The sequence below is a fragment of the Colletotrichum graminicola genome (genome assembly GCF_000149035.1).
Source record: "Colletotrichum graminicola M1.001 genomic scaffold supercont1.32, whole genome shotgun sequence".
In the NCBI taxonomy this organism is placed as follows: domain Eukaryota; kingdom Fungi; phylum Ascomycota; class Sordariomycetes; order Glomerellales; family Glomerellaceae; genus Colletotrichum; species Colletotrichum graminicola.
In genome coordinates this window covers 195,951-221,821 of record NW_007361036.1, presented here as the reverse complement: position 1 = coordinate 221,821, position 25,871 = coordinate 195,951, and the positions used below count along the sequence as shown (strand labels likewise).

General features: G+C 56.3%; 9 protein-coding genes and 1 non-coding gene across 10 annotated transcripts; 6 read left to right on the top strand and 4 right to left on the bottom strand.

Moving 5' to 3' along the window:
* Position 1: 1 nt before the first annotated feature.
* On the top strand, positions 2-1,684 carry GLRG_07729 (uncharacterized protein; the record flags this gene model as incomplete). Its single annotated transcript, XM_008098288.1, has 4 exons — positions 2-323; positions 425-708; positions 795-919; positions 976-1,684. The coding sequence occupies 4 exons, from the start codon at positions 2-4 to the stop codon at positions 1,682-1,684; spliced, it is 1,440 nt and encodes a 479-aa protein (XP_008096479.1).
* A 1,303-nt stretch (positions 1,685-2,987) lies between these two features.
* Positions 2,988-3,359, top strand: GLRG_07728 (uncharacterized protein; the record flags this gene model as incomplete). Its single annotated transcript, XM_008098287.1, has 2 exons — positions 2,988-3,186; positions 3,259-3,359. The coding sequence occupies 2 exons, from the start codon at positions 2,988-2,990 to the stop codon at positions 3,357-3,359; spliced, it is 300 nt and encodes a 99-aa protein (XP_008096478.1).
* A 406-nt stretch (positions 3,360-3,765) lies between these two features.
* GLRG_13195 lies at positions 3,766-3,852 on the top strand. The gene has a single exon. It is a non-coding gene; the product is annotated as a tRNA-Glu (tRNA).
* A 2,174-nt stretch (positions 3,853-6,026) lies between these two features.
* Positions 6,027-6,548, top strand: GLRG_07727 (tat pathway signal sequence; the record flags this gene model as incomplete). Its single annotated transcript, XM_008098286.1, has 2 exons — positions 6,027-6,251; positions 6,330-6,548. The coding sequence occupies 2 exons, from the start codon at positions 6,027-6,029 to the stop codon at positions 6,546-6,548; spliced, it is 444 nt and encodes a 147-aa protein (XP_008096477.1).
* A 263-nt stretch (positions 6,549-6,811) lies between these two features.
* On the top strand, positions 6,812-7,462 carry GLRG_07726 (uncharacterized protein; the record flags this gene model as incomplete). The annotated part of the gene is made up of 3 exons (XM_008098285.1): positions 6,812-6,923; positions 7,028-7,322; positions 7,387-7,462. The coding sequence occupies 3 exons, from the start codon at positions 6,812-6,814 to the stop codon at positions 7,460-7,462; spliced, it is 483 nt and encodes a 160-aa protein (XP_008096476.1).
* Positions 7,463-7,500: 38 nt separating this feature from the next.
* GLRG_07725 (uncharacterized protein) lies at positions 7,501-8,157 on the top strand (the record flags this gene model as incomplete). Its single annotated transcript, XM_008098284.1, has 2 exons — positions 7,501-7,611; positions 7,792-8,157. 2 exons carry the CDS (start codon positions 7,501-7,503, stop codon positions 8,155-8,157), a joined length of 477 nt encoding a protein of 158 aa, XP_008096475.1.
* A 2,323-nt stretch (positions 8,158-10,480) lies between these two features.
* GLRG_07724 (uncharacterized protein) lies at positions 10,481-13,029 on the bottom strand (the record flags this gene model as incomplete). The annotated part of the gene is made up of 3 exons (XM_008098283.1): positions 10,481-12,401; positions 12,582-12,889; positions 13,009-13,029. The coding sequence occupies 3 exons, from the start codon at positions 13,027-13,029 to the stop codon at positions 10,481-10,483; spliced, it is 2,250 nt and encodes a 749-aa protein (XP_008096474.1).
* A 506-nt stretch (positions 13,030-13,535) lies between these two features.
* GLRG_07723 (uncharacterized protein) lies at positions 13,536-14,492 on the bottom strand (the record flags this gene model as incomplete). Its single annotated transcript, XM_008098282.1, has 1 exon — positions 13,536-14,492. One exon carries the CDS (start codon positions 14,490-14,492, stop codon positions 13,536-13,538), a length of 957 nt encoding a protein of 318 aa, XP_008096473.1.
* A 4,432-nt stretch (positions 14,493-18,924) lies between these two features.
* On the bottom strand, positions 18,925-21,056 carry GLRG_07722 (uncharacterized protein; the record flags this gene model as incomplete). The annotated part of the gene is made up of 3 exons (XM_008098281.1): positions 18,925-20,025; positions 20,074-20,559; positions 20,664-21,056. 3 exons carry the CDS (start codon positions 21,054-21,056, stop codon positions 18,925-18,927), a joined length of 1,980 nt encoding a protein of 659 aa, XP_008096472.1.
* A 2,060-nt stretch (positions 21,057-23,116) lies between these two features.
* On the bottom strand, positions 23,117-24,648 carry GLRG_07721 (annexin; the record flags this gene model as incomplete). Its single annotated transcript, XM_008098280.1, has 3 exons — positions 23,117-23,404; positions 23,463-24,547; positions 24,615-24,648. The coding sequence occupies 3 exons, from the start codon at positions 24,646-24,648 to the stop codon at positions 23,117-23,119; spliced, it is 1,407 nt and encodes a 468-aa protein (XP_008096471.1).
* Positions 24,649-25,871: the final 1,223 nt, after the last annotated feature.

The following is a 25,871-nucleotide window of genomic DNA, read 5'->3' as shown; positions in this document are numbered from 1 at the left end:
CATGCGTCAAACTCTCCGCCGGTCGTGTGCCGCCTGTGCAAGATCCAAACACAGCTGCGATCTCCGGACACCGCAGTGCTCTCGCTGCATCAAGCGGAAGGTCCTGTGCGTGTATGCTAACGAACCCCTGACGGCCGGGCCGGCTGGCTTCGGGCCGGCGCCGGGGGACGGAGCATCAGCGTCGTCGTCATCGTCATCGTCCGGGGCTGGTCTGGACGGATTGGGTGCTTTGATCAACTACCGCTTCGGGTCCCTCGATCCCTTCGACTCCTATCCGCAGACCAGGCTTCCCCGGGAGCAAGTCCAACGTTTGATACATAGCTGTACGCAAGCCCGTCCGGTTGATTTTTATTCGGGAGGGGGAGGCGGGGGGATTTTAAGGTTCTGCGGTGGCAGAAGATTGGCTCACTAAAACCCCTTGCAGTTCTCCACAAGATCGCGTTCGAATACTACCCCCTGGACCTGAGCGCAACCTCGAACCCTTTCCTCGTCTCGTGGTGGCCGCTGGCCCTCGGCGACCCGGCGCTGTTCCACGTCTCTCTGCAAACGGCGTGCCTCGACGAGGAGTTGCTCGCCCGGAAGGGTTTCCAGTCCTCCGAGATCCTGATGGCCGACTCGGTGGCCTTACTGCGACGCAAAGTCGAAGACACGTCACTGGCGATACAGGACGGAACGATGAACTCTGTCATCACCCTGGCGGCAATTGAGGTGAGAATCGAGACTGTAGAGAACCACGAGTCTCGTTCTTCTATGCCCGCCGTGACCGTTCACTAACAAGGACGCACCCATGTCAGTTCGGCAAGGGCAACGCCCGGGTCAGCACGATGCACGTTGCGGGGGTGAAGAAGCTGGTCGATATGAGAGGCGGCATCAACGCAGTGAGGCAAACCAGCCCGCTCACTGCGAGAATGGTCAGCTGGTGAGTCGAAGCGTCCCACTCCCGGGCCCAAGGCGTTGTGTTCACAGCCCCCAAAGGGTGTCAATGATCGTCACGGGCCAGCCCCAGTTCGAGACGCAAGACGACACCGGGACAGGCGATGGGGTTCCTCCTCCCCCAGAATGGCAACTCGACTCGGCCGCCTTCCACGAAGATATATCGGAGCTAGATGGCATCGAGATTGACTACACTGTCAGAGACGTGGCGGTGCGCCTGCGCAATATCTTTCGACGGGCGCAGAAAATGCCTCTCGCACCTACACGCCTTCACGACCTCACATGCTTTGTCATTCATCGGTTACTACTGTCGATACCGAGTGGAATGGACACCCAGTCTCCGGCTTCCGAGTGCGTACGCAACGCCATTATACTTTACATGTTCATCATCCAAGGGCCGACGTATTACTCGCATACGGTGATGTTCAACGTCATTTTGGGTCGGTTCATGAACCACCTCGAGCAACTGCATACAATACCGCATGAATACGGCTCCCTAGATGTTTGGCTGTTGACCATAGGCATGGCAGCCTCATACGGAACCGAGCATTATGAATGTATTACAAGGAGGGTAAGAGATGTTGTTCATGCAACCAAATTGACCTGCTGGGACGACACTCTTATCTATGCTCGACGCCTTGTATGGTTGGAAACACGCCACAGCGACGAAGCCTTCAGGCATCACTGGGATGCCTTCTCTGGTGTTGCAAACCAGCCGCCGTTTAGATATAGTCTATCGCCCGTGGTATAGGGTATAGACGGCCGTGGCCACTTACTTTACCTCCGAGTAATAACCCTGATTACTTTCAAAACACCAGCCACACTGGTAGTTCACACTCATGGCATCCCTTGCCTTGAGCCGTATCCCCAAGAGGGACTGACTATCACGCCAAGACGTGGGGGGCCGCATCGGATACTCTGTTGTAAATTCTTGCGGGGGGCGACCACGTGCGACGGCCGAGGCTGGTGAGATGAGCCTACCCTATCCATTGACACTTGGTGCAGGCGGGTAAGCCATTAGGGAGAAGAGTTAACTCTTCCCCCTTCGCTTCTCATCTTTGGAACAATCAGCCCCGCAGTTGAAGCTAAACTTACTGATAGTAATACTTGGCAGGCAATTATCAATTAGGCATGTTCAACTCATCAGGTCTAAACATCGACTTCTGAATGAAATACCGGAAGACAAGTTGAGAAAACAATGATGGCGGATTTGGAGATCATGGTCGGGCTGGCAAGACAACGGACAGTTCGTTGGGGTAGACCAACAAAGGCCAATGAAGCCCTTTCCTCATCCAGCATGAAGTCATCTCAAAGATGACAGAAACGAGGTTAGTAAATAGACAGCCCCTTGGACTGGTGTCGGAGAACTGACAGCTACGTAGCCCAGGTTTGGCAACATTCCACCCGGTTGCCATCTTTCATCGTTGTCTCACCAGAAAGCCATGACCCCAGGCTCGTGTAGTTATCCACGCATTCCTGTTAAGGAGGGGCAAGAGTCTGAGACGGGGGAGGCAAATGAGGAACGTGGCTTGAATGAGGAAGTGGGTGTGTGTGAGGGTGTGAGAGTGAGGATGAGAGAGAATGACGGATGTGCCACACCAACACAGTAAGCGGACCGGACCTTCCTCCCCTTATTCGCAGACTGGCGCGTTCCTTCCCGGAGGTATGAAGTGAGAAGTACGTACATGTACCTTCCTCCCGCATCCTGTGGTTTCGCTCGCCCTGTGGCTGGAAGGCGCGTGGGTGTGGGTGTGGCTGGTGACGTCACGATGAAGACGTCACGGGCGACTTTGTGGTTCGAGACCGTTCAGCTGTCAGCGCCTCCTTCCTGCTCGCCTGCGTTCGCTTGTCTTGGGGGGGCGCATCGCATCGCGTCACCTGGACGTCGTTTGGTCCGCGTGCACCATCAAGACTCTCGAGCTCACTCATGAAGCTCTAAAAAGCATCGAAAATTCCCACCACAATCCCATCACGTCACTTCAATCAACCCTATACCCGCATACTATCATCACCTTTGCCCGCGCAATCAACGCAACAACACAACAACCGCAGCAATGGCCGTAACCAACGCCGTCCAGGACCTCTTCAGCAGCATCTACGAGCTCCTCTCGTCCATCTTCAACGCCTTCTACCACGTCCTCCAGACCTTCTTCAACACCATCATCGGCTTCTTCACCGGCATCGTCAACCTCATCTCGGACATCTTCTCGGGCGCCATCGACGTCGTTGGCGGACTGGGAAAGTTCGTCCTGAGTAAGTCCCCGCCCCCACGGCTCTTTACTAAAGCTAGAAGAAGAGTGTGTGTGCTAACAGGAATTCTCATAGGCAACTTTGTCATCATCGGCGTCATTGCCGCCGCCGGCTACGCGTACGTCCACTACACGTCGCAGGGCAGACAGGTCGCCGCTGGCAAGAAGACGGCTTAAACAAACCGATACCGCAATCGCATATGGTCATTCAAGGATACGGATATATTGTCAGGAGTGGCTGTTGCGTGAATGGGCTGGATGTATAGCCTTCGGCAGCGCTGAGATATGCGCACCGAATGGAGGAGCTAGGGGTGGGCTGACGTCACGACGTTGAGTTTTACTAGGATGATACCACGCTACTGCTAGCTTTCGTAATTGTTCTTGAGATTCAATGCCGCTTTAAGTTGCGCACCACTCCCATCGCATTCCTGTGACGAGCGATGCCTTGTTCTTTTGGTAATCAGTTCACCTCCACGATGTAAGCCACTTAGTGGAGCGCACCAAGGGCCAACCCGGCGTCGCCGCTCCACTTCCGGCGCACAATGCTTGATAATTGGCAAACTTATTTCTCTCAACAACAACATCCGATATGGTGTAGTGGCCAACATGATGCCCTCTCACCTCGATGAGAGGTTAGGCATAGCCCCGAGTTCGATTCTCGGTTTCGGAAACTTTTGCTGTTTTCCCTGACGTTTTGTAACAAGCCATGCTCGTCCCTACCTTTTTGCTGTTCATTTATTTTCCTTTCACTACCTAGGCTACTCGAAACATTTATTTACAACTAAAAAACGGTAGGAACTTTTGTCTAGCTTGTGTAGCCTAAATTCATCCCATCAAGGCCGGCGCGAAACGCATTTTGTTGGCCTACCACGCCTAATATAGCTATGATGGCCAATAAACACCACTGATCAATGTTCGAGAGGGACAACTTGTCTCTAGGCAGAGCAGGGTTTCGAGCCGCAAAAACACAGCTCGGGATAGGATCGGCGTACGGTCGGCTGTAGCCATCTTCGCCCGCCGCCATGTGTCCGCTTATACTACCAATTCGAGAGCCATGACACGCCTCTCTCGCACTCATTTTTGCCGATCCCAACGCTTGTTTCAGTCGCTGTGCTGTTCCCGTCAGGGCCTCTGCTCTAGCACGAGGGAACCCGAACGTACCGGGCGGGTTTTGTTTTTGTCGCAGCAGGCGGTGATTTGCGTTTACGAGACGATCCCTCGCCAGCCAGTCTTTGCAGATTCTTTTAAACTCACACGTTCCCTCCGTCACACGCCGGCAGACTCACAACCACATCACGCCTAGCTCCTCTCCGCATGGCAATCGTGATGAGCTACCTCGGAGAAGACCGGTGGCAGGCTTGCAAGGAAAGGAGCCATACCGAACCCCTCTATCGGCAGCTCTTGGGTTAGCGTCCCATAATGTGATGAGGGAGAGAGCAGTCGTCTATTAATGAGCGCCGCTGACGGAATCCGAACGTGAAGTCGCCGCCAGGATTCCTCGGACGTCCAATGGTTGATCTAAGACTCGCCAGGAACACTAGATCGACGCAGAGCGGGGGGGGTTCATCGGCATTGCTGCACCACCCTTCCATCATAAGGCTCCCGGGAAGGCTCCCGGGAAGGCTCCCGGTAACCTTCTGCACGGCGTTGGTGCTACTCACTCCCGGACGACCGAGGATCCTCATCCGTGCTAGTTTCGTCCGATTGGGGCCCATTTATCTCTGTCATCATCTTATCAGATTATCCGATTCGATCCTTCGGGACCCGCCGTCCCACCATGCGGCCGCAACCCGTCTTACGATTCAGATGGCTGACTGGAAAAGTCAAACTGCGTTGTCTCTTCTCCCGCAGGAGTCTCGAAACGTCTGCTCTTCGCTACCTAATGTGTTGGAACTTTGATGCTCTCTGCGGTCGGGGTCCTAGGTTCTGAATGGTTACCATTCCAATCGTTTCTTTAGAAACCCCCATCTCGAGGCCACAGGCCCTCATGTCTTCCGGGACCTGTTTCATGGGACTAACGTACTGGTTGGTAGGGGTAAGTCAACGACCCCTATGATGTTACCCCATAGCTGACATCATAATAGAGGGGGAATATTCCACAAAAGAGAAGTCCCGTAGTAGGGGGTGAACATCAGTTACCAGGCAGGGGTAATTGACTTTGGCCGGAAACCATAGTATGTCACGTCCACCGCAGTACTCATTCACAGTCGTGGGAGAACTGCTTCTGGGATACAGAGCAAGACCGCCGATCAAGGGCGAGAAGGGCACCCCAGATGCAACAGAGGGCATCTAGCTTGGCTTGATGGATATGATGACGGAAGCCTGATGTGCGTCATCTGCCCAACCCGTTTTAAATAGCAACACTTAATCACACGGGCAGGGCCTTCGCGAAGATTCCGTAATGAATCCTGGCTTCTGATTGGTATAGCCTCGAGGGGGCGGGCGACTACACAAGCAGAAAACGTGACACATGGGTAATTTAATTCCGATATAACCGTGGTCGTATAGCTATAGTACGGATACACCGCTTAATACGTCGTATTTTAAGTTTGGCATGAACACGGGTTCTATTCTAAGTATATTTGGCTCCAATCACGATCCACCCCTATTATCTAACTAAAATCCCCAGAGCGGGAATGGGGTCCTTGGAACGGACAGCCCTGTCGCCAACTTTGTAAGTGTATTCGTAAGATGGAGAAGTGCATACGGAGTATCCGTAGGTTAAGTACTTCTACTTCAACCTGTCCTCGTTTACTCGGGTTCGTGAGAAACAGTAGTGTTGTTCATCCCATCTCTTCTCGTTTCTACTACCCGTGAAACAGCCAACACCTTCAAACCACAAAGATGCGCACCTCATTCCTCCAACCTCTTGCACTGCTCGTGGCTGCCGCTGCGGCTCTGCCTCAGCAGTCTGGAGCGCCATTAGCACCAACCCCTGCTCCCTGCGAACCCATCGTCCCCGAACCCGACCTGGTAGCCACATACGATCGCTGGTTTGCTTTCCAGAAGGCGTATCTGTTTGACAAAAACGTCGAAGCGACGTTCGGTTTCTTTGCTTCAAACTTCACGGTATATATCGACTCCTCCCCCCTAGACTACCTAGCCTAGGCCACAAACGGCCGAATGCTGACGATTGCTTCTCCACAGAGCACATGGCGTAGGGGCACCATGAGCCGAGAGGAGTACTGGGCTCAGGATACCGTTCAGGGTTGGGCGACGGTTTCAAGCTACCCGACCGATGCCTCTTTCAGCGACAACAACGGCCACGTTGGCTATGACCTGGGCGTGAACAGGACCGGACACGCTGGCGATGACTTCGTTTGGGAGAACGGATGCATTGTGTCGCACCAGCAGACTCCTAACTAAATGCTGGTTTGCTTACGCGCGCATACAATGATTTTGTGCGTATATTAGATTATTTTCATGCTACTTGGTAGCGTATATCCGTTTCGGATCTTTAATGTTTACACATAGTAAATACACTATCTGATTATCATGTGTGTACTACTCTATTTGTGCTAGTACCCATTGTTCGTCGGGGGGACAGTCGCATAAGCCCAAACACTCGTGAATCTGGGAGCACACCAGAGGAGCTGGCGGCGACCCACCCGCAGCACATCTATACCATCATGGCGCAAAGGTACGCCCTCGGCGGCATCTTCCACGTCGACATGCGGCCCTTTGTCAAGTCGCAGGTCGTCATCACCGACCCGGACGTAGCCCGGCATGATCGCCGAGCAGGTCCTCGTCTTCCGGGAGCGGCTGGGCGCGCCGCTGAGATGGGGGCCGCCTTCAGCATGGAAGAGGAGGCGGACAGGGCTGTCTTTGACGTCTTTGACGTCTAGCTCAGGTCGCCGCTACTGGAGGACCTGCGCGCGTCGATCAACACCGCCACGACATTCATCAACACGTGGAACCCATGGAACAAGCGCAAGGCCCGGCAGAGCGGGCGCTCAAGGACCATGTGATGGGTGCTCTTGTGGGCGAGATGACGGAGAGGTTGCTCATCTTCCAGGACGAGAAGGAGTTGCCCTCCAGGCGACAGACCAAGAGCATCCTCTACCGCATCGTCCTTGACAGGATCCAGAGCAGTCCTGGCGCGACGCCGAACGATGAGTTCATCGACGCTGCCGTCACCAAGTAGGTGACACTAGGATTCTGAACCGTTTTGTGAAACTGAATCCGATCACTAACACCACCACAGCCTCAAGGTCCTCCTCGGCGGCGACGGCACCACCAAGGACACCTTCGCCCGCACGACCATGCTCCTCTCACCATAGTGACGGTGGTGAACGGCACAACGCAGAGCGTGGACTATATGGGCCTCGACCGCAACGTGAGAGATCTGACTTTCCAGATGGCCGGTACGGTGGCCAGCCCGAGACATGACATGAAGATGAAGGTCCGTCTGCTAGGGAAGAAGGAGGCTGTACTAGGGCCATTGGACAATGCTTTGGGGCTGGAATTTCGCAGTCACATAAGCTGCTTCGTATCTGTATGATGGTGACTTATAAACAACTCATAGCCAGCTCTTTCTAGACAAACAACTGAATCGACAAATTTGTTGTTTGGTTTCCCTTGGTTGCCTTGAGCTTTAATCTGATATTAGAAGAAACAGTCTTGTTCATATCAACTGGCCTCAGTCTACGAGGATGAGTTTTGGCAGATCCGGCAATTCCTCAAGGAGTCCGCCGCCCCGCGCCTTTTCGTGTTCGCCGCGCTGTCTCTGATCCTCTCGGCGATGCAGGTGGTGTTGGCCGCCAAGCAGGATGACGACGGGGGGTGGCGGGCTTCTGCGGAGTTGAGCGCGTGGTTCGCGGTCACGGTTATCGTAGTGGTTGCGGTGGTCTTTGTTGGGTTGGCGTTAGTTGGATCCGGCTTCTGGCTGTGGCAGTTCCAGTTCGGGTACCGGTCGTGGAGGAGAAGTCGTGCCGTCTTCGGGGAGGCCAGGATTCGTAACGGTAGAGGCGGATAGCAACCGGTGTTTGCCAAAGGACATCTGTAAAAGCCGGCGAGTACTTGGTTCAAGGTGAGTGGAACGGCAGGGTGCAGTGCGGCCCGATGCGGATTGTGGGCCATAAGTCGGTACCGGATGAGAGTAACCTACGACAGAGACATTGCAAGTGACAGTGGATAACACAAAGTGACAAACAACAGACGACGCACCAGCTAGCTCTACAGATATCAAAAGCTTGTTTTAGGGTAAAACAACAGCATTGTATACCCACTAGCCCAGACACCCTGTTATATATGTTTAGGTGTAAAGAGGGCCACTTTTGCCCTATAAAACACTTTATCTACTACCACTACTACTACTATGCGTTTTCGGGTACACGTAGGCATAGAGTTTAGTAACTACCTGATTAGTTATGCTTCACACGTTCAAACGTTTAATCCTGTTGACGCAGAAACCGAGGAATTCTGCAACATGTCATAGAAGGGCGCCTGAAATGGAAACTATAAACCCAACAAGATGCCACGAACTGATCTTTACTCAGGCCATAGATCTACTTAATCTCGCCGTCATGCCCTCATATTGCCATGTCCTTGAACCCCAGCCGTCCTACACCCCCTCCTCATATCACCACAGCACATGCCGTTCAAGCGGCGAAGACACTGTACTGCAGCTGGCCGCAGGCTCTTATCAAGAACAGAAGCCGAAGTCCAAGCGCCGATAATTATAGAAAGCACACCAGAACCAGACCAGAACCAGACTAGAACCTGGACCAAGGCCTCCCTAGCCAGACGAGCGGTACCTACCTACACCAACGGCCGTGGTGAGTCGGCACCTGAACGCCCTTCCGCCCTTGCTATGCCATGCGGTTGTCTCAATTCTCCTCGCAAAAAGACCCGCAGCCGCTTCACGCACACCCTCTCCGTCCTGTTCCTAGCGACGACGACGACGACGACGACGACGACGACACTGGTTCCCTACCATCCATCGTATACGGTAAATGAAGCCTCTCTCCCCTCTTCTTCGCGCTCCGCGCTCCTCCTCGACCGAGACCTCTGCCAGCTCTCTCCAGCGCGAATCCCCTCCTCCTCCTCCCATTCCCCAAATAGCAACAATCTTCACCCTCGAAAACCATCCAGGCGCAGAGCCGCGTGCGTCCGCGCGCGCGCCTGCGCTAGACCAGGGGTGGGGGGAACATCGACGCCGTCGTCAACCGCGCTCCGACTTTCCTTTTCCCCTTCCATTCCGAACGCTTCAGGGACCAAGACGCACACCCAACAAGACAAAAACAAAACAAAAACAAAACACCACACACGGACAGAAGGAAGGTCTATCCGTAGTACGGCGCCGCCGTCAGGTGGCTCTTCCGCCCCCCTTCTTTGATAAACTTATCAAACGCAGCGGCTATTTTTTATTTGCAAAAGAAAAAAAAGAGTTCGCGTTCGATTCCAAACTCTAAATAAAAAATGTACACGAGGTAATACACGAGAATCGGATTTGGGAGCCGCGACTCGCGCCCTAAACGATGGCTGAACACCACCAACCCCTCCCCATGACGAGACAAGAAAAAGCCTAAAGATAGAGACGATCAGCAGCGAATAAAAAAAAAGAATAAAAAAAGAAAGAAAGCCATGGTCCTCCCCTGTTCACGGGAACGGACCCAGGGACGGTTGGAGTTGTTGTTGTTGGGGGGGACTAGGCATCGTGTGTTCGGGTGTCGCGCTTCCGCCTCGAGCTTCCCTTGGCTTCTTCTTCGACGCTGGGTGACGTTACGCCGTATGCGCATGCGAACCCGCGCGCGGACGGTGCCCTCGGAAGGCAGAAACCATCTTCCCGCCTTTGAACCATGGCAACATGGCATCGAGGCCACCCATCTCATCATCCACGGTTTCAAATACATTGGGTCGCCATGCACCAGCCACACACACCACTTCCAGATAGCTTGAGGGAGGGGGATCAATTAGTTTTCTACGACTCTGTTCTAGAATTCTTCCGCAGAAGGAGGTATCAAAAAAAACAAGATAAAAGAATAAGAAAAAGAAAAAACAAAACCCACAAAGACACTGCCATGGTTGTTGATCCCTCCCTTCACTCAATCTGGTCTCCCAAAGACCATCATCATCCAGCATGGATGGACAAACTGTGAGACCAGGGACCGCTAAGCTCCATGCTTCGCTTCGAATGCCCGTTTCCGACAATGTAAACTAAACCCCTATGAAACGCTTAACCGCTGCCCGTAACCCACACCGTACCAACAACGCCTGCCGTCCTGACGGCCGCTACGCACAAGGCCAGGAAATGAAGCCACCCTCGTGCGGGACCTGCTGCTCGCGGCAGGCCGGGACTAGTTGGTAACTCTCCTCACCCAGAGCGTTGTGGGCTCGTAGTCGGCGTTGCGGTCCATTCTCTTGTACGCCCGGTGCAGCTTGAGGCCGGTTTCGTATTCCTCGCGTTGTATTTCCGCCAGCTCGATCTTCAGGGCTTCCACCTTGCGCTTCTCGGCTTCCCGTTTGAGCAGGACGGCCTGGCTGGCCAGGATGTGGTCGGTCGGCATGAGCTCCGTCATCTGCCTGATGGCCTTGTTGATGTTGATGCGGCGGTTGGATAACGAATCGAGCCGGGCATTGAGGTAGCCGACGCGGTCGTTGGACATGCATGTCTCGGTCGGGGGCGGCGGCAAGGCTTTGCTGGTGGACCAGACCGACTCGGGGCGGCTCGAGTTGCTGAACAGACTGGCGGGACTGGTCCGCGCCAGCGATTCTCTCTGGCTGGGCAGCTGTGCTCGGGCGGGAGGCGGCGAGGGTGCCTCGGCAAAGGCGCTCGACATGTACGGGGACGACATGGAGATGACGATGGGTTGATCTGGATTGATCGAAGGGCTCGTCGACTTGATAACAGCTGGGCGCTTGCGGTTCATGACCCCTTCAGCTTGGTGGGGGGACTGAACCGGGGCAGAACCCGTCTCTGCAGATTCGCGAGGTGTGACTGAGGTGGAGACGGCCGCGGGGTTGTAACCCGAGGTAGCATGAGCCGCAGCTTCGTTGACCACGGCAGCGGGTTTGTGGTCGACCGGCGACGGGGGAGCACGAGGTTGATGAAGCTTTTCGTGCTCGTCAAAGGTTGGTGACCGGACGGTCTGCTCAGAGTAGATGCTCGAAGTGTACGACGGCTGAGGCGCGCGCAGACCTAGCGGGTTCGCACGATGGGGCTTTCTCCGTATAGCCTTGTCACGGTCTGATTGGGCAATAGGGGCGCCCTGCTGCTGACCCGACAGGGGTGCAGGCAGGGGTACCGCCAAGGCTGCAGGCTGCAGAGTCGCTGCATCGGCAGCAGTAGCGGCGTCGGGCGTCGCATGTATGGGCGACTGGACATCAGCGCTCGAGTTGGGGGGACTGGGATATGAGGACTGAGCGGGCGCGGGGGTTCGAGTGGCCGAGGGCGAAGGAGAAGGAGAAGCAGTCAGCTGTCGGGGGGCGTTGAGCACAGTTCTGGCGGTGGGCGTCCTTGAGCGCGGTGACGTTTCAGATCTTGGGGGGCTAACAGGGGACAACGGGGAGGTGGTAACACCCGCGATGGGTAGCCTAGGCCCAACGGCCGCACGTCTCGTGCTCTGGGGAGGGATGCTGAGAGGCGACGCAGGTTTGGTGTCGCGGACGGGCTTAACCATGGGCGTCCGTCCGCTTGCGCCGCGCCAGGGCGGGCGCTCGTCAATGGGCTCAACGACGGCTGTGGCTGATTCGGGAGAAGGCTGCCGCTGCTGCTGCTGCTGTTGCTGTTGTTGTTGTTGTTGCTGCTGCTGCTGCTGCTGCTGCTGCTGCTTTTTGTTTCCGCCGATGGGCCGCAACCTTCGCAGGCGGTCGCCAAAGGTCTGCGTCTGTGGTGCGTTCTTCATGGCTTTCAGGGCGGCCGGGGACATGCCGAGGGCCATGTTGGCAGAAAACTCTTGGGCGAACTCTTGCGGTCGGACCTGGCCCGCACGGCCCTTGTCCTGCGACGTGGGTTCGCCCGTCATGTCATCCCACCTGGTCTCGCGTTGGATCCGCAGACGCTGCTGGGACTTTGACTCGCGGAGAGTGTTGGCGGCGACCTCTTGGTTCTTGCGGCGCTCGCGGCGCAACATGGGAATGCTGGTCTTTTTCCGAACCTGTGGGTTCGGTTGCTGCTGCTGCTGGTCTGAATAGCCGTGCTCGGCTGCGACGTCGAGCTGCGACGTAGTGGGAGAGTCCATGGGAGAGACATTGCGGCCCTGCGTTGGGGCGGTTGTCCTGAATGAGAGACACATGGTCAGCGGTGGACTGGCATGGATCGGGTGTCGGCAAAAAGCACAAACGGCATGCCACGTGGAGTCGGGAGACAGCAAGGGACTCAAAATGCAAGGGAGGTTTTGTACGAGCGTGCGTGTGTTTGTGTCCGGTGTTTGCTCTTGGAGGCCATCCATGACTTACCGTTTCACCTGAGCCGCCATGTCAGGAGAGCTCGGGGGGGAGACTTCCGCCGCGGCGGAGCGGTACATGTTGGAGGAAGCCACGTTGGCGAAGTCTGGAGAAAGAGGGGAGACGGCGTTATGGTCCCCGATGGTGGCCTTTTTGGCAAACTCTGGCGAGAGGGGGGAGACAAAGTCGCCGCTCCTGGAGTAGACGGAGGAGGGAGGGCGCCAGCGCCTAGACGCGAAGCGGCTGCTGTGGCAGGGCAGGCGAGGGGACTTGAGCTCGTTGAGCTTGCTGCGGGGGTGGAAGAGGTTAGCGAAGGGTTTCTGCGCAGGAGGCGAGGCTAGCTATCAGTCAAAGAAGCTGCAAGGGGAGTCCTGGTTGGCGGAGAGCGAGCTTTTGCGAAGGAGAGGTTGTCGAGACCATGGCGGGAACGGTGATGGACGGAAGATGTCGAGGAAGGCATGGTCGCCATATTACAGTTGCGGCGTTGGAGGCCAACGGCGTGCGAGTGGGGTGGTAGGGGGAGGACGAGTTCAAATATTGGATGGGGCGTCAGGTGGGTATGGTGTAGGTAATGATGCGCGGTTGACGTTTTTGAGTTCGGGCTTGACCGCCGTGGTCTGGGAGCATACGGTTTTGGACGAGAAGGTGTCAGGAAAGAGGGACTGGTAGGGTTCTCGCATGAACCAGATGAGCAAGAACGACGCAGTTCTCGAGTTCGGAGCCTGTTGCCGGGTTCGAGTTTGTTATGCCATGGCCACTTGCTGGTTGCGAGGCGCCATGCCCTTTCCTCGAGTTCTTATGCGCCATGTATCCCGTTGTATCGTCGTGTATTCGTCGAATCGGTTCCGGTCTGGTGGTCTCGTCTCTCGTTCCGTCACTCCTCGCAACGCAGCGCAACCCACACACACACTCTCTCTCTCTCACACACACACATCGCGCGGTCACATACGACAAGACGAAAGGAACTTACTCTTCGAGAGGGCCGATCTCGGCGAGACGCGGCTTCGGAAGGTCGCCCACAAGGAATTTCGGGATGGTCGGGACTGGGGGCACGGGGGATATCTGCCGCGTCGAGGTATCGGGCGAGGAGCTGAGCCTGATGGAGAGTCCGTGACGCGGGTCGCGGAAGTCGTCGGGCCAGTAGCTCCGGTGTTGGGCGGTGGTCTTGGAGACGACGGAGAGGTGCGCCTGGGTCTGTCGGTACCTCCGGTTGAAGTTGGCGATGGTGGCTCGGCTGCGGGATGCAGAGCCGAGGGAAGGGACTGCGATTCCTACGCCGTTTCTCCTGCCGGGCACCGGATACAGACGCGGCGGAGGGGGAGGTCGAGGGGGAGGTTCTCGCGGCTGGGGTTGTTGTGGTAGTTGTAGTTGTTGTGGCAGTTGTAATTGTTGTAGCAGTCGTAGCTGTATCGGCGGTGACGACGGTCGTGGTTGCGGTGGTGGTGGTGGCTGTGTCTGGCCTTGTTCTCGGTCGGTTTTCTGCTCGGATGAAGCTTGGTCTTGAGTCTCTGGCTGCAGATAGACTCGGATGTGTCGCGCGAGGAACGGCGAGTCTTGGTTGAGCGACGGGTCTTGATGATGGTGATGGTGATGATGGAGGACAGAGAGCGAACGTGAGCGCCGCAGCAGTCGGCCGTCGGGGTGAGGGTGGTGTTGATGTTGCTGTTGTTCTTGTTGTTGGTCGCTCGACAACGAGTAGACTGGCCTCCGGACAGAAACGGAACTGACCCTGAGCAGCTTGCGTTCGTGTAGCTGCAGTGGCGGCGTCAATTTCTTTTGAGGGCCACTCGTGGTCTTGAAGTTGCTTGTCTGACGGTGGCCGACTGGAGGCTGTTGGCCAGTAATAATTCCCTGTCCGCAGCCGCAGCTGTTCGTACTCGGCGGGGCGTTGATGGCGTCGTTGGCGCTGGCGTCAGTCCCCATGGTGGGGCATCCACCCTGTCCTTGGAGTAATTGCAGGCCAGTTACGGATACAGTGATCGGCCCCACCCCTATCTCCCCTGTCGCCCCTGTATTCCCTGTCGCTTCTGTTGCTTCCATCGAGCCGTCCCACCCACTCATTTCGCTCTCACTCTCACTCTCTCTCACTCACTCTCACTCTCTCTCACTCACTCTCACACTTTCTCACTCACTCTCACCCGCTCTCTCACCCACTCTCACTTACCCTGCAATCTCTCACTCACCCACACTACCGCGTCCGCAATTTCCCTCCAGGGGTTGCTCGTCGCTCCACCACCCCGTCCTCTTTCCGCGGTCTGCCTAATAGTAACGCTGCACCGCCTTCCGCCAAATGTTCGATACCGGCTCGTACCGGATCTCGAATTCCGAGCCAGCACAAGAATCAACCGAACCCCAACCACACCCGTCGCTCAATAACAGCTCTCGCGCGCCCGTCCTTTCGTCTTCGTCGACCTTCTCTCTCTCTCTCTCTCTCTCTCTCTCTCTCTCTCTCTCTCTCTCTCTCTCTCTCTCTCTCTCTCTCTCTCTATATCGTCGGTCTGGCACTTGGTTCGGATCCAGGTACCGGAGAAGGGCGCTCCCTCTCTGGCACGCGTTTCGGGTGATTATGCTTATCGTTTCGCCTGTTGCAGCCGCACCTCGCTTACAAGACGGCCCAAACCCAAAATGCCGTGCCGGCGTCTCATGGATCCCCGGGTCGCTGTTGCTTTGGACGTTTCGACGCTCTGGCCGTGTCCTGGCTCGAGGGGAGATACAACCCTTGTCCCGGCTTTCTTCGACGGCGCAAGAGGGGACAGGTGGGGTCTCTCTCTTTTTTTTTTTTTTCTCTCCCAAGGCTCCGGCCGTTCTCCACGCCCGCGTCCGACTCCGGCTGGCAAGCGATGTCGGGGGTCCGGCGAGGATGGCCAGAAAGCGGGGTCGAACCGGCCGATATCTCAGCCCGGTATGACGCCGAGTCCTCGCTCGATGTTGCAGCGCCTGGAAAAGAGAGAGAGGGCCGTAGCAGAGGTTAAGCGGTGTACTCTGTTTACGTTTTCAGCGTCCGGTACGTATGGGACCAGTGACGTCCGTCTGGGGCACAGAATGGCCGGCCGGCTGAACAAGATAACGACCAGCGTCACACCCGCGGAATGACAAGACTCGCGGGGCCGGAGGAAGAAGGGGGGGGGACAACAACAAAGACTTGCGTCTTACAAGGTGTCGAGAGACATGGCCGCCAGGGGACGCGAGGGCTCAAGAAGAAAACCCCGATAAAACAGCAAACTTGGAGGAAAGGAAACAACGCCGGAGGAAGAAGCAAGCAAACGGGGGAAAACGAGAGACATCATATGGCTCAAGACAAGAGCCGGGCGTGCGTCCAAGAGGGCAGGGGGAAAAACAAAAACAAAAAGAACAGACGTGTCAAAACATCAAAACATCATAACTAACCACTTCCGCCTCCCTCACGGCAGCCCACCAACCCAAACCTGTCCCTGAAAACTCAGCCAGCCGACGGGATAAAGTCTCAACGGGCCTTGCCGGGCAGACCACCCACCCACCCCTGCAGGTACCGCGGAGACGGACAGGCAGAACGAGACGGGAGGGGGGCTGCGGACGGCTGCGGCGGGATCGAGGCAACGCCAGCACAGCTGAGAACCTTGGAGGGAAAGGGGAGAGGGGAGAGGGGGGAAACAGCAGAGGCACACAGCTCCCTCTCCGTAGGGGTCCGTCTGCCCAGTCTGACCACATCGGACCACAGGCAGCGACTTGGTGAGGTACGACAAACCCATGCGCTCCCGTCCTCTGCGCTGCAGAAGGGGGGGGGAGGGGGCCCGGGCCAAGACTAGGACGAGGAAGCGCCGCACAGCCGCTTGTTCCGTTTGCTTGCTAGCGGCTCGACTTGGGGCTAGAACACTACACGCACACGCACACAATGACGACGGAGCTGTCGTTCGTTGGAGCTTCCAACCTTGGTTCTCGGCTGTCAGTTCATCCATACCAGCTGCCTTCTGGTAGGGTCTTTCGTCATGCCCGGTCTCCCGCGCGCAAGGGGGGGAGGGAAACATCGATTGGAAATGGACGGCCCGAAACCGCTCAATGGCACACTAGAACAACATGTTTCAACGTTTCATCGGACAAACAGACAAGCCAGGAGGAGTCCTCCATTCAGCCCTCCATCTCTCTCTCTCCCTCTCTCTATTTCTCTTCTCTCACCCCTTCCTAGCATCACATGCATCCCTTGACCGCTGGTTGAAGAATACCACGACTATTCAACTCTTCGCTCCTCGCACATCTCGTCGTCCATCGTCCGCCCTCCCCAAGCAGTGCCAACGACGTCAACACCGACAAAGGGCTACCACGTACAGGGACCTCCCAACGCTGCCTCGGCTGGCCTTGATAGGAACCACAAGGCTGCTTGCTTCCCTCCCTCGTGGTTTCGCATTGACCCGCGCGCGCTCTCTCTTCAAGGCATAACCTCCTACCCCCGCGCCGAGCCCCCCTACCCCCTTTGCCATTCACAACGGCCGACGCTCGTCAGCTCTGCATTCCCGTTGCTTGAAATTGAAACCCGGGACATGCATGCAAGCAAGCAAACAAGCAATCTGCTTGTGAATGGGTCCTGTAGGAGAGAGAAAGAGAGAGAGAGAGAGAGAGAGAGAGAGAGAAAGAGAGTGCGCATGGCTCGAGAGCCCGCTGTTCTCCCCCATCGGACGCACCCCCTTCTCCTTCAACCCTCAGAGCTCTGGACTCAATAGTCCGTCCTTCCACATACCCCCCCTCCCTTCGTCACTTATGCTGACGGTCCTCGCGTCATCCAACAGCCGGTTCACATACACCTTAGCTTCCACGACCCGGTTCGTCCTCGTCCTCGTCCCAAAAGCGGCATCGTCATGTCATCATGCCATCCCGTACCCCCTAATCCCCTTATGCCAGGTAACGAACAAATGCACATGGCTCGAAACACCAAACACTCCCCCAAAATATATAATCCCCCCCCCCCCGGTAGATATATAATCCCAGTGGATGTTTCGTTTCTCCCCCGTCCCCGTGCAACCCGCATCGTCGTTCCGGCTACACGCCTCACAAGATTCATAATCATCATCACCCTTCCGTGTCCCCCCGGTCCCTCCGCCCCCCTTGGTAGAACGTCTTCCGAGTGACAAAAAACGATGGCCTCTTTTCCTTCCCACAGCCATACATGGGCAACCCGGGCCCTCTAATTTGTCGTCCGCTTGGCAATGTCAAAGCCCATCCCCCCCACCTGCGGGAAGGAGCAGCGCTATTAATGGGTGCATAAAACCAGGCATTGACTGCGCAGTACCAAAGGCGTATCACTTTCTCTCTACCCTTCTACTACCTACCTACATCGTTAGCAGCTTCGAATTCCAGACTCATCTTTATGGTCCGAATTCTTCCGCTCTGGCAGAATCCTTGATCCCCCCCCCGAGAGTCATGCACGCCCTCCCGGGTGAAGGAGAGGCTCGGGTCAAGTTTCAGCCGATCCAACCCGCCTCTCGTCCCATCTACATCCGGTGTCACGACTCCAGCCCCTCTCCCCGCGTTGGCGGAAGTTACTTCCCCGAGTGGTGAAGAAGGCCAGGGATCCAGGGGTGGGAGAGAGCCTTGGCACAGCAGGCACCGGCACCGGCAGCCGGAAAACCTCACGTAACTTTCTTCATGCCGGCACTGAGCTGTTGTCGATCATACACGCCTCCGCAGACCACCGCGAACCACGGCGCAGCAAAAAAAAAAAGAAAAGTAGAAAAGAAGAAAAGGGAGAAGAAAAAATGGAATTTAACGAGGGCCGACGATCGCCTCGCGTCTGCTGCTATTGTATCTCGGTATTGATTGTTCTACCTAGCTATCCGTACCTCATCATTCGATGATCCTATATGAATATTGCCATGTGTGTATGTGCGTGGCCCGGGCTCATCCCCTTTCCACCCAGCACGGTAAATATACCTCGGATCCCTCGGGAGAAACCACACTCCCCCCCCTCCCCCCCCCCCCCCCCCCCAAAGTCTACGAAGGCTGCGGCAGAAGCCCAAGTTGTTAATCATCCATGTGAAAGTATTCTCACTTTGCCGAAAAAGATGAAATAAATGAAAGTGCCTCGACTCTCATAAATGATATCGAGTCGGATTTCTTCCCGTGCCTCATGATGCATAACAACGCCTACCACCCAATTTGGAACCTATTGACGTGAAGAAAGGAAGACGGGGGCGGGGGTCATCTAGACGGCTGCGATCTGAGCAAAGCGACAGATCTTGCAACGATGAAAATAAAACCCCTCGCGGCAGCGGGAACAACCTGCCATGCCATGCCATGCCAAACGCCATCAATTGCTTCCCTCGCAAAATGACAATGTAAACGACCGTTTCCCGAGCACAAGAACCAACGGCACGCCAGGGCCTCTCTAGTCCTCGCTGTCGGCGCTCGAGTCGTCCGAAGAAGAATCATCGTCGTCGACGCCGTGTGCTGAGGCACCGCTCATCTGCTGCAGCAGTTTCTCGGCCGTCAAGGCGCCATCCGACGTCGCCGGCGGGGGCGTGCCGCCGACTGGCGACGCCGAGTTTGGCTTCTTGGACGGACTCGGCACGTGGACCTCGACGCGGTAGCCGTTCTGCTGATAGGACGATGACGGCGGCCGGCTTCGCTCGCCCTGCGACGCGCTCGCGGTCGGGTCCTCCGTCGCGACCGTCGCGTTCGACCCGTTGAGCCCGTTGCCCATCTCCACCACGGCGACGGTCTTGATGGGCGTGCCCTGTCGCGAGTCCTGCGTCGCCATCGTGATCGTCGCGTCGCCGTTGCCGTTGATGCGGGCCCGCTTGTCCGCATGGACGTCTCTGGTCGGCGTCTCGACCGCGTGAACAAGTTGTTCGGGAATGCCCATCCTCGCGCGCTCGTGCTCCATCTCTTCGCGGCCGCGCCGCTGGCGCAGCCTGATGTTGTACTTCTTGCGAATGGTGCTCTGCTTGCAGGCGTACGAGTTCCGCAGGCTCGTGATCCTTTTCTGGATCTCGTCCGCGTCGCCGCCCGCCCTCTGGGTGTCGTTGATCTTGATCCTGAAGCTCTCCTCGGCCAGCCGCAACTCCTCCTTCAGTGCGTGGACCTGGCTCGCCGTCAAGTGGGCCATGTCCTTGGCTCGAGGTGTGCCGAGTGGCAGGCTTTCCGAGCTATCGGGCTGGGTGCTGGGCGGCGCTGCGCGGGGTGTCTGCTTGGCAACGGGAGGAGTTGAGGCGTGCTGCGCCGCCGGGCTGTTACTGACTGAGGAGAGGTAAATCGGGGCGGTGTCCGATGCTGGTGGCTTGGCAGGGGGGTTCAGACTAGTACCAGGCATAGTGGGCACGATGCTGTCTTTGTCGATCTCGCCGTTATCACCGCAGACCTTGTTTATCAGGTGATACTTTAGACCACCAAGAACACTAAGTGTCTGGGTGCAAAAAGGGCAGATGTACCTCTCTCCGTTAGGGCCTGGACGTGGCGCGGGTCTGGTGCAGATGCGATGCTTGACGTGCTGTGACGCATTAGTTTGACGCTCTCGTTGCACAACTGCACAACTTACATGGGCGTAAGCGTTCGGCGTCGGGAAGCCGCGCTGACAGGTCTGGCATTTCGGAACGGATGGATCGACCGATTCTAGTGGGTGAGGGGCCATTAGGGGCAGAATTTGCGCGACACTCTGCTCATGAGGCCCTGGCAGGTCATGGTGTGGACCGGGCTGGACAATGACGCTGGATTTGTTGCTCGGCACAAATGGGATGACGTGATCGTCCGAGATAATGTCGTTGGCGTCGTAGCCGAGCCGCTCAGCCCGCGCGAGTGCGTTGACAAGTCTGCGGGCCTCGATGGTGGGCAGGCGCGCCACCAAGGCCTTGTCGAGAAAGGTGTTGCTGGCCTTGGAGATGATCGCGTCGGCGACCTCGTCCAGGTCGGACTGGCTCATCAAGTCAACCAAGTCGTGCTTTGCCGCCGGGACGATGCGTGAGCCGAAGTCTCGGACAGCTCTGTGAAGAATTCCTTGGTCTGCGATATGCATGGTGACGTTCATCTGGACAACAGTCAGCGACGATAACATTTAGACATGGGAACTAGATGGGAATCCGAGCCCTCGCGTGAAGGTGACGGGCTGCTGTCCCCGAGTGGCATACGTACAAGGAAGGCCGTGTGGTAGTGGGATCCTAATAAACACTTCTCGTGGTTGTCCCGGATGGCGCGCCTGACAGCTTCTGGATCGCATTCCGCCAGGACGGCGGAGAACTTGGCGTAATCCTCGGCGAAGCGGCGGGCCTTCTGCTCATCATTGTTGGCGAGAGGAGATGATCGATTCGACGGCTGAGCAAGATCGGAAGCAACTACCGGAGCAAAAGGGTCATTGCCGTAGGAACCCGGGTTACGAGGATCCGGCACCGGCCCCGATGGGTACCTCTGCCGCTGCTGCTGTTGCTGCATCGTGAACTCCGAGTGCGCGGGCGAGGGCTGATGCGTGCCAATAAGCCCGGATCTATAAGGATTTGCCTGGGCAGGCGGCAGCGCCGGAGAGGCCATTGCGGAAGGAAGGTCTCGGGCTCAGTACCTCTCTCTGAAGGTACCCCAGATGGATGAAGTTGGCGATGCGCGACTCTGGTGGTTTGGCAACCACGTGACTACCAAGGAATAATCCAAAAAGGCAGGTCCGACGGCGACTTGGAAGGGGCGGGCGGTGACAGCTGAGCGCACGTCAAGTGCAACGGGGCAACTTGGCGACTCACTGTGCGCGGAATGACGCGTCTAAAATGGGCTTGACACGTCACCTTTGGAGGTTGTCGCGACTTTCGCTTCGAGTCAATCGGTCACTGTTGATCTGCGATTGGGTATAGAAAGGGGCAGGGGTCGAGGTGGTGGGCAATGTGAGAATGGAGAATGTGTGGTCTTGAATGACTCAGATGACGAGATATAGAGAGGTATGGGTAAAGAAATAAAATAGAAAAAAAAGAGGAAAAGAGGGAAAAGTTAATGTGGCGGGGCAGTATAATTAACAAAGAAAAGGGTAGAGTTTTTTTTTACTTTGCTTTTTTTGCTATAATTATTAGTTAGCGGCTGCTATCCCATCAGGTGCGATAAGGCCCCATCTCCACTTATTTCTCCGCACTACACTCACGTGATAACAATCCATGATTACCTAGCTTACAGCGTGGCTCTTTAAAGAGAGGGAAACTACTAGTACCTCTAGCATACGCAAGAATAGGCGTAAATAGAAGTACTGTACATACCCCGGCCTTTGCGAGGTCATAATTAGTGCCCACTGTGGAGATGGGGCCTTATCGCCCCCAATGGGATACATTAATTATATTGGCCAGTGCAGCAGGACTCACCCACCTTCTGCTGATTGGTCCTTCCTCCAAAAGCTCCACGTTAATCAGATGTGATTAGTGTTCTGAACTTAAACCCCGCTGTTCCGTGCTTTGTCAAGAATGTGCATGTGTCAAATGTGGCAAAGTTACACGTGAATTAACCAGCAAATGCACGGTTACCCCATGGTAATTTGTCAGGGAATGGGCAGTGAATCTGCCCCATTTTCCAAGTGATTCCACCAATCAAAGGGATAGGATTAGCTCTGGATTTCCCAACCAAAGGAATATGGGAATTTCCCTGTTCTCACAGGATTTCACCATAGTTACACATAACACAATCAATCAATTAACCATTACAATCCCTACAATTTAACAGCATGTCCAACATGAATCTTGCCAGTGAGAGCCGTTATGTCTCAGTCTAGACTGCGCACTACCTGTTACAACGCCCGCCTTGTAACACCTCCCAGAATGGGGCCTTTTACAAACAGAAATGCTTGGGTATGGCCTCTGGTCTCGCCAACTCTGTAGCCCAACAACGCCCTACCTGCAGATATAACTTTTTCCACGGGCTGGGGCGTTGTTAGCCTTTCAGATTTTCCATATCTACACCACTGAACCATGCATGTCCATTTTCTTCTCAGGATACTATGGCACTGTCCTTGACTTGTCCCTATCTATACGTAGCCATCAGCAAGACAGGGGGAATACCGTCCACACTCGCGAGATCTGGATAAAGCCAAGAAAGGAGCTAGCCAAAGGTAGCTAGCGGATATCCTAAAACAGCCAGCGTATAGTCATGGCGCTAAGCTTGGTATAGAAAGCGGTCAGCCTATCCTCCTCCTACCTGCCTACCTTCTGAGGCATACACGTAACCGGAAGGTACATGGGACATCGTAGATCCACACTAGTCTAGGCAATACATCCACGATACACGCACTTGACTTGCCCCAAGGCCTGACATGATACACAGACATGCACCGCCACGTTACACGAGCTGCGATACCGTCCTGGCTTGAATAAGGCTTTCAACATCCGTATAATTACCATATAACTATGTAAGTTTAGTCGTACTGGCTTTGCCCCCCCCCAATTAGTAATGTCATGCTCCCAATTCCTTATGGCCTCTATGGCCAGCTAGCCGAGCCCGGTCTCCTCCCCTCCACCTTATCGGTTCCCAAGGCATCATCATGGCAAAAGTCCGTCCCAACCCAGGGTATCATTTCAGTCTTTTTTTCTTCCTTTTTTGATTCTCAGCTACCCGCCCCCGTCCACTCAAATGTTCTCGCCGATGCACGCGAGCATCAGCCTCTCGTAATCCCCGCTCGTCTCGCCCTTGATCCTGCCCGACAGGCTGCGATGGTATCTGGCCTGATACGCGCCCTTGACGTTGGCCAGGAAGTTCTGGTCCCAGTGGAACCGCACAACGCGCGCCACGAGGAGGTGGTCCTTGGTGCCGAGACCCGCCATCGAGTCCTCGAGGAGCTGCGCGGCGTGCATGTACTTGTCGACGGCGTGGCGGAGCTGGAAGAGGAGCGCGTCCTCCATGTGGCCGGAAAACTCCTTGCACTCAACGTCAGTATTCTGAGGGAGGGGAGGGAAGTGGCGGGGTCAGACTCACTTTTTTGATGACATCCTCGAGTTTCCTGCGGAACTTTTGCTCGTACGCCTGGTTGATGGCGCGGATTTGGTTGTCGTTGCGGGTGCTGAGGATGCTGCAGACGAGCATCTCGTCGGTGCCGAGCTTGCCCTCGGTGGCCTTGTACAACTCCATGACGTCCGAGTCGACCTGTTGTGGTACGACGGGCGCCGAGTCCTCCGCCCTGTTGGCGCCGAGGACGATTAGGAAATGCCTCTCCGTTTTCATGCTGAGGTCGCCCTTGACGTCGTCTTCCAGGCGTCGCTTGAAGGTCTGCTGGTACGCGCTCTTGATGGCCTGCATGTCGGCGTTGGATCGTCCGAGCAGGATGTCGTTGAGGACGCTCTCCTTGGTGCCGACCCCGTCCATCGCCTCGTATAGGTTGTAAACGTCCGACCTAAGGGGACCGCGCACGATGGACACCAAACCTTTCTGGAACCAGCTGCTCGTCTCCTTCCTGACGTCCTGCTCGAGATCGCGCTTGAAGTTTCGGTTGTAGGCGGTCCTGATGGCGTCGATCTGCAGGGGATCCTTGGTTGCCAGGCATCGGATCAGCGCCTTCTCGTCGGTGCCGAAGCCCTTCATCGCGGCCCGCGCAGCCGCGGCGTCGGGCGAACCGTCCCACTGGATCATCTGGGGCGGGCCGTAGCCCACTGACGGGGGCGTCGGAGGTCCGTAGTGCTGCGGAGGAGGAGCGCCATACTGCTGGCCGGGCGGCGGGCCGGGCGGCGGCGCACCATAGCCTCCGGGCGCAGGCGAGTGCCCGTAGGGCGAGGGAGGAATCGGAGGAGGTGCGCCGTATTGGCCGGGAGGAGGGCCGGAGGGTGGAGGATATTGGCCGGTGGGAGGTCCGGCGGGAGGGGGGTAGTATCCTCCCTGGGGAGGATACTGGCTGGGCGGGGGCTGCTGGTAATAGCCGCCCTGCTGTGGCGGAGGTGCACCGTACTGACCGGGAGGAGGGCCGGCGGGCGGAGGATATTGGCCACCCTGGGGAGGATATGGCGAACCGCCGTAGCCAGCCTGGGGAGGCGGAGGGTACTGCTGGCCATAGCCTTGGCCATGCGGCTCTTGAAAGGCGTCAGATTGTCGGCGTCATAGCCGGAGATGGAGAAAACCAGGAGGAATGCAACTTACGGGCGCCGTAGCCGTAATGGCCTGGATACGACATTAAAGTGTCTCGGATGCGACGCTCAGAGTTCAATCGCGTGTACGACGACGGGAGGATCGGGGGCAGGCGGTGGTGTGTGTCCTGCGTCAGAGACGAGATGGGTGGGGTACTGGTACTGGTATCGATGGTGTAAGTAGGTGTAAGTAGGGGTCGTGTGCGTGGTGGTAGAGATTGACTGCGGGGCAGGGCGACGATGCAGAGAGTCGGAAAGTGGGATGAAGGAGGCCTTGGGAGGATGGGCTGGGCAGGTTGGGGTTATTTAACCAGGGCCAAGACGAATGGCCCGTCATATACATGGCATTATGTACAGTATTACCTGTGTCGCGGTGGCAGTGAGGCAATCCGTCAGCTGCTCTTCGGTCAAACCCCAACGGACCTGCACGCGGCGAGAGGCAAGACGATTGGGCTGATGATGGCCGCCGAGAGATGACTAGCACGCATAGCGGCTTAGTAGGAGCACGCGCCCAACGTCATGGCGAAGAGAAGCTCTGGGCGACTTGGGCAGTGCAACCAAGGTCCACAGGAGGGGCAGAGCAGAAAGGCGACCTAGGTAAAAGAGCCTTCTGTTTGCGCCGCAAACCCTGTCGAGCTCATGTTGCGCCACAGTAATGCGTAATCGAGGCAGGGGGGGGGGGGGGTCGGGGTTGAGGCCGCGCGGGTCTCCTCTCTCTCTCTCTCTCTCTTTCCCCCCTCTCTTGACCAGAGTCGCAGTCCGATGCGAGTGCACAAGGCAAAGCTTTGGGTGCTAGTTGCGTTGCGTTGCGTTGCGTTGCGTTTATCGTAAAGATGCGGGAATGTCAGGAACTGCTCTTGTTTTTGCACACATGATTAGCGCCGAGTATTATCCAAGAGGGGAAGGGGAGCAGATCGACAATGGCCCTGTTGTGTTGCCCTACCGGGGACGATGACCTGCACGATGGAGAGGGCCAAAGCTTCCCCTTGCCCATGCACGACACGTCTTTGGCACTTTCGTGTTTTGAGGAGTGCATCTGATGGAATCAATCCAGAAACGCACGCCCCAAAAGAGGATGAGGGAGGGCTAAGCCACAATCTAGGTGTTTTTCTGCTCAAGCCACATATGAGCACCGCCGCCCGCCACACAACTTGCCTCAGCCCAACCCGGTAAGACCCGGCGCATCAGCCACAGAATCTTACATAATCACCTTCGGACTTGCGATATGGAGTCTTTCACAGGTACGGATACGGATACCTAGAACCCCTTC